At 47.9% G+C, this 10,374-nt stretch overlaps 1 protein-coding gene across 1 annotated transcript; it reads right to left on the bottom strand.

Annotated features, from left to right (window-relative positions):
- Window positions 1-304: 304 nt before the first annotated feature.
- On the bottom strand, window positions 305-9,258 carry LOC112908837 (uncharacterized). Its single transcript, XM_025984439.2, has 3 exons — window positions 8,984-9,258; window positions 5,151-5,277; window positions 305-3,916 (listed from the first exon to the last, which is right to left on the bottom strand). Exons 1-3 carry the CDS (start codon window positions 9,014-9,016, stop codon window positions 2,430-2,432), a joined length of 1,647 nt encoding a protein of 548 aa, XP_025840224.2. The 5' UTR covers window positions 9,017-9,258; the 3' UTR covers window positions 305-2,429.
- Between the last annotated feature and the right edge of the window lie 1,116 nt (window positions 9,259-10,374).

The raw sequence follows: 10,374 nt of genomic DNA, 5'->3' as shown, positions 1-10,374 counted from the left end.
CCATTGAACATTACATTTCTTGACATTAAAAGAATGAACTAATTATACAGACCCATCAACAAATCTCAAAATAAATATACCAGATGAGGACACCCAGGGAAAAAAAGAACTAAACGTTTTATTTTCAATCATGTAAAATTACAGAAAATACATATGAACCATAGAAGAAAGTAAAGCCACATTTTCCTGGAGGGCAGAGAAAAAGAGATAATTAAAGGGCATGAGTGAATATGGAGTGACATACGCACATTGTTGACTGTGAAGGTGGTTTTATGGGTTTACGTGAATGTCAAAACTCATCAAATGATAGTTTAAATATGGACAATTTATTAACTATACCAAGAAGACATTAACAGAATTATAAAAAAAATTCTTTGGTTTCAAAAAATAAAGTTTGGCAAACTTATATTGACCCTACCATATCCCTTATAATGCCGAGGTGAGCACCTTGGCAGCAAATACAGGGGAGTAATGAAACCCATTTCCACATGAGTCCTCAAGAATTCAGGCTGGGTAACAAAGCCTGCACTGTTGGACTCAGATCTTCCTTCTACCTTTGTTTTCCTTCCTGTGCAGCAATGGCCTGATGGTGAACAATGCAGATAAGCTACAGGAATCTGTAAAACTCTTAGTTTTTTTGTGGGGGGAGCAGGGGAAGAGCGCACATGTGAGAGTGTGAATGAGGAGGCAGGGAGCGCACAGGAGGAGAGAGAATCCCAAGCAGGCTCCATACTGAGACCTGATCTGTACATAGAGCTTGATCTCACAACCCTGAATCATGACCCAAGTGGAAACCAAGAGCCAGCCGCTTAGCCAACTGAGCCCCCCAGGCAGCCCCCCACCCCCCAGATTATTTCCTGACAAGTCCCTCAACTACAAAGACTCACAGCTCAGGGGAATCTGAGAACTGGACCTGCTCATCTTTCACAGCCATACTGACTGAAACAAGCAAATGCCTATTTATTTATTTATTTATTTATATTTATTTATTTATTTATTTATTTATTTATTTATTCATTCATTCATTCATTCATGAGAGACACAGAGAGAGGCAGAGACACAGGCAGAGGGAGAAGCAGGCTCCATGCAGGGAGCCCGATGTGGGACTCAATCCGGGGACTCCAGGATCATGCCCTGGGCCGAAGGCAGGTGCTAAACCGCTGAGCCACCCGGGCTGCCCATAAGTGCCCTTTTAAAAAAGGCACATTTCAACCAGTTTGGTGCAGTCTCCTGTACTCTCTATTCATCTATTATTTGCGTACAATTAGGATTCCTCCTATAATCTTTCAGCCACTGACACCACCACACAGAATTCTGGACATTGGTGTCCATCACTCCTCTGCAGGACCTGGGAACAGATTTCTTCCCCAGTGCTGAGCACAATGCCATATTCCCAGCAAACCAAAGAACAATTTTATGTTGTTCCCAGAAGTACTGGAGGTTGTCACCATTGCACCCCTTCAGGGGGAGCTCTGACACCACAAAATGTCCTGCCACCCAGGCTACAATTTAACCATAAAATCCTATGTAATTTCCTTTGAGGCATGGGGCAACAACACAAACAAGAGCCAAACCAGAGAGAGGACTACCACTCTTCCAGCCCTCTGATGCACACAAACATTGGGGTGCTCACAGGAGCTGTTTCTCCTGTTGTTCTGTTGCTCCAAAACCATCCCATAAAGTGAATAACTCTCAAGATAAAGGTGACTTAAACAATAAGGGCTTTGTTATAGCACAAATCAGATTAATGGAGGAAGGCTGTTCCTGGGTTGGTAACTTGGGGGCTAGAAATGCCATCACAAGAGTCACCAGACCAATAATATCCCTAAAAAAGGTGACTTTTCAGGTCATCAGCAGAACTCAGATGGAGTCCTCTGGACCACAACTGGGCCATCCATGCCTTAACTAATCAGAGAGAAAGGAATGAGTACTCTGGCTTCCCACACGTTTACCAGTGAATGGGCAAATACCAAGGTTAACTTCCCTGAACAGGTCAGGGTAGATAAATGATGCACGTGTGGACATCTGCAGGTGGTAGAGGTAAACGGGTGCTGCTCCAGAACCAACAGTAATAAAAATCTGACACAGGACTATGCTCAAATGTGATGCAGCTCCTACATACCTGGAATTTTTTTTTTTAAGATTTGATTTATTTATTCTTGAGACACAGAGAGAGAGAGGCAGGGACACAGGCAGAAGGAGAAGCAGGCTCCATGCAGGGAGCCCCATGTGGGATTTGATCCCAGGACCCCAGGATCACACCCTGAGCCGAAGGCAGACGCTTAAGCACTGAGCCACCCAGGCGTCCCCATACCTGGAATTTATTTTGATGTTTGGATGTATGAGACTCAATTTAGGCAGATGGCACCCTCAAAAGAGATCTCCTTGAGTGTTGTTATACTGAACAAGGAAATACATTTGCTACACATCTAAGTTGTTTTTCCCATGTGAATTTTGTGGTAATCAATGAGGTAATAAGGCCTTTGGCTAATGGCTTTCTCATTCAAGACATTTATGATGCCCAAACCAGTATGAATTCTCTGGTGTCGAGTGAGGCCAGAGCTTTTACTAAAAGATTTCCCACACTGGTTACACTTATAAGGCCTTTCTCCAGTGTGAACTCTCCGATGGTCACTGAAGTTGGAGCTTCGTCTAAAGGACTTCCCACACTCACTGCACTCATATGGCCTTTCTCCAGTGTGAACTCTATGGTGTTTAAGGAGTGCAGAGCTTTGGCTAAAAGATTTTCCACATTTGCTGCACTCATAAGGCCTTTCTCCAGTGTGAACTCTCAGGTGTAGAACAAGGCTGCAATTCTGGCTAAAAGATTTCCTACATTCACTGCACTCATAAGGCTTTGATCCTGTGTGGACTTTCTGATGTTTTAAGAGACTGGAATTGTAGGTAAAGGACTTCCCACATTCATTGCACTCATAGGGCCGTTCTCCAGTATGAATGGTATGGTGCTGCAAGAGTGCAGAGCTTTGATTAAAGGACTTCCCACATTCACTGCACTCGTAAGGTTTTTCTCCAGTGTGAATTCTCTGATGTTGAATGAGGTTAGATCTTTGACTAAAGGATTTGCCACATTCTCCACACTCAAATGGCCTTTCTCCAGTGTGAACTTTCCGATGGTTATTGAGGCTGTAGCTCTGGCTAAAAGATTTCCCACATTCACCGCACTCATAAGGCCTTTCTCCAGTGTGAACTCTCCGATGCTGAAAGAGGTTGGAGCTTTGGCTAAAGGATTTCCCACATTCCCCACACTCATAAGGCCTTTCTCCTGTGTGAACTCTTTGGTGTTTAATAAGGCTTGAGTTATGGCTAAAAGATTTCCCACATTCACTGCACATGTAACATCTTTCTCCAGGGCGGACTCTCTGGTGATGGGTAAATGTGTGCTTGTGGCTGAAAGCTTCTGTGCAGTCTCCCCAGTGGTGTTGAGTCTTTCCCTTGGGGAAGGCCATCCTGCATTCAGTTCCACTGTTTGACTTCTCTCCAGTGTGTGTGGCTGGTTGCTGGAGGAATCCTGAGCTGGCCAGGAAGTCCTTTCCAACCTCCCCACAGATAAAGGGCTTCCCTGAAACTTGCAATCTGCAACTCTTGACTACCACTGAAGCTCTGCTTATGTTGCTTCCAAAGGGCTGATCTCTCACGTGCTGCTTTTTGTGATGAAGGTTTTCGCTGAAATAGAATCTTTTCCCATGTGTCCCACTGGTATACAGTTTCTCACTGAATTGTGTTTCCCAGTGCTCAGCCAAGTGAAAACTGTCTTTCAAGATTGGACCGCATACCTCATAGGGGTTGGCCTTCTGGGAAAGAAGACCTGTTTTGGGAATCCTGACCTGTGATATTCCTTCTACAGAAACGCTCTGCTCAGAAGGGGCCTTCTCATCCTCTGCTCCATGCTCACAACCTGAAAGCAGGAAATGCTGGTGAAGTGCACAGTGACTTTCATGGGTAGGCAGCTGGTACACAAGTGTGTCTAACAAACCCAGAAATGAGTCCACAAGACTGTTTACAGGATTTGAGGTTTGAATTCAGCAGCCTTGGGCCACTAATGATCACAAAACAGGGGTACAGGAGCATTTGTGAGGTGAAAGAAACACACTGGGGAGAGACAAGGTCTACACATAACTTTCAACAGGACCTAGTCTGCTGTGCAGAAGGATGTGTTCAGGCCCAGGAGAATTCAATAGTGAAAGAGAGGCCAGAGTTCAAGAATGTACATATACGTCATGACACAATACATAGGAGCCAATGAGACGAGTACCCTAAATGAAGCAGTGACTAAAATGGTCCAGACGTGGAGTCCAGAGAGGTGCAGATTAGGCCTGGACAGGAAGTAAGAGTATAAGCGATGAACAGCAGTTGACTAGTCACCTAAGTGTGAAGAATGGGGAAGAAAAGGCAGATATGAAGTGTGGGGACCATTGTCATTACCAACAAAAGACCAGTCATGTGGGATGTTTCTGGTGTTATGTGTACACAGCCCTGTTCAGAGCCAGGCTTCCTCTGAGCCCATCTTGCTGCAGCTGGGTTCGTATCTAATGTGTGAACCACAATGGACTCTCCACCACAACCACAAGACAAGCAACTATGTGGTCCTGGGATGATGCAAGTACTAATAAGAGAAAGACTGGGGAGATAACTGAGCACTGGCCAAGAACAGCTCAGCACATGCAGCATACAGGAAAGAAAACTTCCAAGGAGGGTCTTGCAAGAACAAACTGTGGTCTATGTAACAGTGATGGTCAGTGATGGCAATTTATGGCACAAAAAGGAATGAGGATATGTCAGCCAGAGGAAGAGAGTAGAAAGTGGAACCTTTGGAGAAATTGGATACTCAGGTGCTTTGTTACTGAATGTCACCTGGAAGGGAGAAAGCACGAAAAGTGGGATCCCCTGGGCCAACTGGAACACTCCTGACCCCGGTTCCTTTTCTGAGAGGCTTAGGAGTAGCCGGTGTCAGGGCTGTTCAAGGAGTAGCAGTGCACACACATCTCAGCCCAGCCCAGCACACTGCCTACTTAAGGAAGTGGGGAAAGAAACAGAGACCATGATCATGATGGGAGGACAGACCTGCCCTTGGCAAAAAACGAAAAGGGAGAGAATCGTTCAGGGCAGAAAGGTGGGGTTGAGGGTCTTACCCAAGGAGGTTATAAGTGCTAAGTTCTCCAGCATCACATCCTGGTACAGGTGTCTCTGAGCCTCATCAAGAAGATCCCATTCTTCCCAGGAGAAATACATGGCGATATCCTCAAAGGTCACAGTGCCCTGTAAGATGGAGACAGATGAAACCATACGTAGCTTTTCCCTAAAAAATGGCAATCCATCCCCTCCGCACCTGCCCCTCACTCATCCTCCTCTTAAGTATCCAACACAGAAGAGAAACCAGGCCCCAGCACCGCTGATGCCGCTGTCTCCTCACATGCCCGTTGATCATAGGCACCGGCCATGAACAAGGCAGGTGGATAAAAAGGTATCAAACAAAGGTCTGGCACAGAGGCACTCACTCATTTCTTTTCATTTTTTAAGATTTTATTTATTTATTTGACAGAGAAAGAGAGCATTGTAGGTAGAATAACAGTCACAGGGAAATGGAAAACCAGGCCCTCCGCGGAGCAGGGAGCCTGATGTGGGGCTGGATCCCAGGACCCTGGGATTGTAACCTGAGCCAGAGGCAAATGCTTCACTGACTGAGCCACCCAGGCACCCCACTCACTCCTTTCTGCTAAGCAATTCCCCTAGTATGGACAAACCATGCAATTCTCAATACCAGGGCCTGGGGCATCAGGCATACTCCCTCTACAAGTACACATCATTCTTTAGATTGCATATCTCCCACTTTTCCAGACACTGCCATATGCCCATGGCTACCACCAGCTTACTGCCCTGCATATCCTAGGCATCTCTTTGGCTTTACAATTATACATAACTATACTTCAATCACCTCCTCTTCACCCCACTAGTGAGGATGGGATTGAGTGCCAGGTTTACAGGGATGGCCAAACATAGACACCTAACACTGGACAGATGAAACTGACAGCACTTTTCTAACCATACATATTCACAATGTGGGAGAGGAGGACGCCACAAGCCACACAGGGCCACATGGGGGTTCCACTCCAGGAAAGAGTGAACAGCTAATGGTTTTTAGACCCAAGCTTTGTAATATCAATAGAAAGAGGTACTCCTGTCTCCCCTGGGAAGATGCTGCTGACTTATCTTAGTAACTCCATGAGCAGGTAGGGAACTGAAACCAACTACAGAGGGATAAGCAGGAACTGCTTCAGATCCCTTTGGTAAGAATGCTGTTTGGTTAGGAGATCTTATTTCTGGGAGCAGAGTAGGAGGAGAAGCAGCACTGTGGCCATTTGAGATCCTCAAGGTTTCTAGACATCAGTGCTGCACATAATATTGGGTCTTAATTTTAGACCTGGCTCTGAAACCTGACAACAGCATCCATAGGACTCTTTGCAAATTCAAATAGGACTGAATGCTACTGACTTCCCAGGATGCCCACTAGCAGTCACAGCCCTAAATCCTTCTACGAAGGCTTCACTTCTGGAGTCTGTTCCTTGCCTCAGACATGAGGATCTCAGAAAACCATGGCCCTATTCCACCATATGCTGCGCTACGTGTCCGCCCCCCCCCCCCCCCCCCCCCCCCCCCCCCCGCCCAAAGCAATCACAACTTCCCTCATTCAAAGGCTAGCTTCATCAGTGGTCGACCCCAAGCCTTACTGACTCTCACAAATGACCACATTTGCCATTTGCCCTTGACCTTATCTTCCTGGCTGAATGAAACAGGGCCCCAACAAGTCCTCACAAGGCTCTGGTGACTGCATAGAGTGATGAATAAGCACCCACTCCAGTCTGCACGACATCTTGCCTCAGTTATCTCTTGCCTCCTTGTCCACCTCATTCACGCCCACCCTTGCCGTGGAAGCCTTGGCCATGTGCCAGAATATCCTATCCCTGACACTCCTTTCAGGGCCATTTACCTGCCTCACTTTTTTTTTTTTTAATTTTTATTTATTTATGATAGTCACAGAGAGAGAGAGAGAGAGAGAGAGAGAGAGGCAGAGACATAGGCAGAGGGAGAAGCAGGCTCCATGCACTGGGAGCCCGACGTGGGATTCGATCCCGGGTCTCCAGGTTTGCGCCCTGGGCCAAAGGCAGGCACTAAACCGCTGCGCCACCCAGGGATCCCCTCACTTGTGTTTGTGAAGCTTCAACCCATCACCAAGGTACCTAGGCAAGAGGTCCAGTCCACAGTCCCCACTCTCCTGCACCTGGTCCCCTAATAGGTTTACAATCATAACCTGACAATTACCCACCCCAATCGTGAACACTCTGAACCCTTACCCAGACTCCTGGATCTGTATACAACTGCCCCCACCATGCACCCATTCAGTGGTTTCTGAAACACCCCAGACTGTCAACATACCTCAATCAAAGCTCCTAACACCCCCTTCCCCACAAAGAGTATTACTTCTACTATATTCTTCATCTTAGATAATGGACCTTCCACTTCTACAGCTGCTCAGACCTAAAACACTGGGGTTATCCCTGAGTCCTGTATTTCACTCCTCCCTCATCAGAGAATCTAGTTGCCCCTTTTAAAACATGCATCTAGAATCCAACTACTTTTCTGAAACCACAACTCCGGTCCTTTAACTCTCACCTGAGCTTTGGCAGTAGCCTGATCTTCCTTCCTTGTTCTGTCTCACAGTCTGTTCTACACTCTGCAGTGAGGTGGGGTCTGGTAAGACCTTGTAAGATCACTTTCTGCCTCGAATTCACACCTCCCCATCACCTCCAAAAGACACACCCAACTGCTGAGTCATTCATCTTGACTCCTGTCCCCCTGCTCTTTGTTCCCACCTAAAAGGACACTTATGGTTTTTTTCTTGTTTTAGACACACAGAGAGAGAGAGAGAGAGAGAGAGGCAGAGACACAGGTAGAGGGAGAAGCACGCCCCCTGCAGGGAGCCCAATGTGGGACTGGATCCCGGGATCAAGCCCTGGGCCAAAGGCAAACGCTCAACCACTGAGCCACTCAGGCATCCCAAAAGGACACCTGTGATTTTCTGCACACTCTCGGTTCAGTTACACCTCTAGGCATCTGCATATCTTGGAACCAGTTCCTGGTGCAACAGTTGCCAGAAATAGGAACATTTCTATATAAAGCCTGCCATGGACTTAGGACCCTGTGCTTGGGGTTTCCCCAGGACCCCCAGACCCAGGCCTGGGGGAATGGGGGAATGACACTTAAAAGCCCCAGGACACCATAATCCAGAGATCATGTGGGTGGTGGCCAAGGCCAGTGAGTGGTTGCGACGTTCTCCACCGACCTGTGTAATGGGAGCCCCTCTGCCGCAATGGGAACCTGTGCAGAGGCAGGCAGTGGGGAAAAGGGTGCAGGGTTTGTTGGGCTCATGTTTCCCGTCTCCTTCCCTGGCCCTGGAGTACAGGTGACTTCATGTGGCTGAGCCTCAATGCTGTGTCCCCTCTTACCGACTGTGCCACCTGAACTAAGATCCAACCTCCCACGGCCTCAATGCCCTCTTCAAGGCCATCCGGTCTACTCTTCCATTGAACCGCCTTCGGGAAAAGTTTAAATCCCTAACGGAGACGGTGTCTCTCCTTTGGACAAAACCCCTCCTGGCATCCAGAGTCCTTACCCGAAGGTACCGCAACTCCGCCCGCCAGTTCTGACATGACCCCGCCTCACGCTCCCTGTTCCCTGACCTCAGAGTCCTCCCGCCTCAGGGCCCCCTGCAGCCTCTGCCTCAGCCCGCCCCTCCCCTGCAGGCCGCTCCCGCACGCCAGCGCGCTGGCGCTCAGAACGTGGGCCCCAGCCCACCGGCGCCTCCCTGTCCGGAACACCCGGGTCTGGGCCGCAGGGACGCGACCAGACGCCCGGTGCTCGGGCCTTGAGGGTCTGGGTGGGGAGGGCCCGGGGGACGAGCATTTACCTGCGCCGGGGCCCTGGGCGCGGCCGCCGCCATCGGACTCGGGGGGCGGGGCGGACGGACACCCGGGCTGGGGGGTCTCTGTCCTGGACCCCGTGAGGGGCAGTCTGGGCGGCGTCGCCGAGCCGTGGACCCCAGTCTGGGCGGCGGGGACAGCGCCTCCCTTAGCACCTTCTCGGTTAGTCACCTGGACCCTGAACCTGCACTCCAGAACATTAGCAGACGGACAGCTATGAAATAGGCAAAAAGACCGCCAGGGGGATGAGGCCGGAAGTCCCACCTCGACGTTAGGCGCATATGCAGAAACGTTTCCTTTTCTTTACCTTCATAGGTCAGGGATGTAGTCCATCGACGTGCGCTCTTCTGGGTAATGTAGTTCGCAGACACACAGGACGAGGATAGGACACTCCCATTGACTTCTGGGAGGAAAGGCTACGCCCCCTAGAGGGCTCTGGCAATTGGGGTCTCACGTCCCAGGCCAGAAGGGCTTGGCTCTTCCGTCAATGATCCATACACAGATTTCTGGAGAGTGGTTTAGAGACATTATTTCAGACTCCTTGATGCTCAGCCTGGTCCCAAACTAAAAATATTTTATATGCTCCCAAAACCTACAGATCGAAATGCACATATCATTCTATAGAGTCGTTTACATACAAAATGTGTTCCTGGAAGCAGAACCTAGGTAATGTCAAAGTCAAGTACACCCAGAAGCATTAGAGACAGTTTTGTTAGTCTGTGTGTGTTTGGTCAGGAACAAGGCAAAAATACTTCATATAGAGACATGACAGAGAAGATATAGAATGGATGTGAGGCAACCCTGAAGCAAAAGTTTTAAAAAAGAAATGCATCTGTAGAAAACATCTTTCTAGTCTAATTATTAATTTTTGTGTTTAGTTCATTGAACAAGACTTTTATCCATTTAATATCTTACTTTACATCCTAGCATAAACCTAGTTCCTTTTATGAAGCTACCATCCATCAAAAAATATATATAATTTTTTTTTGGAAGGGAACAATGGCTGCAGTGTACAAAGATGGGGCATGTATGCAAAGGTATCTCTTCTTTTCCAAAGAATTGGGGTACTTAAAACCCTGATTTCTGGACGCCTGGGTGGCTCAGCGGTTGGGCGTCTGCCTTCGGCTCCGGGCATGATCCTGGGATCCGGGATTGAGTCCCACATCGGGCTCCCACTGAGGAGCCTGCTTCTCCTTCTGCCTATGTCTCTGCCTCTCTCTCTCTCATGAAAAAATAAATAAATCTTAAAAAAAAAAACACCAAACCCCTTATTTCATCTCATTGTTTGGAAGTGATTAATCATTTCACTTGCAGGGACTGGTCTTTTTTTTTTTTAAGATTTTTTTTTTTTAATCTGACAGAAAGAAAGAGAGCACAA

The sequence above is a fragment of the Vulpes vulpes genome, chromosome 1, assembly GCF_048418805.1.
Source record: "Vulpes vulpes isolate BD-2025 chromosome 1, VulVul3, whole genome shotgun sequence".
Lineage (NCBI taxonomy): Eukaryota > Metazoa > Chordata > Mammalia > Carnivora > Canidae > Vulpes > Vulpes vulpes.
The sequence above is the reverse complement of the archived record's forward strand: the minus strand, read 5'-3'. Positions and strand labels throughout refer to the sequence as shown.

Excerpts from the sequence above, each read along its gene's own strand:
- LOC112908837 (XM_025984439.2), bottom strand. The coding sequence starts at position 9,016 with ATGGCGGCGGCCGCGCCCAGGGCCCCGGCGCAG. Across the intron at positions 5,278-8,983 it reads CGCCCAGGGCCCCGGCGCAG|GGCACTGTGACCTTTGAGGA; the intron begins GTAAATGCTCGT and ends TCCATCTTACAG. Across the intron at positions 3,917-5,150 it reads AGCACTTATAACCTCCTTGG|GTTGTGAGCATGGAGCAGAG; the intron begins GTAAGACCCTCA and ends TCCTGCTTTCAG.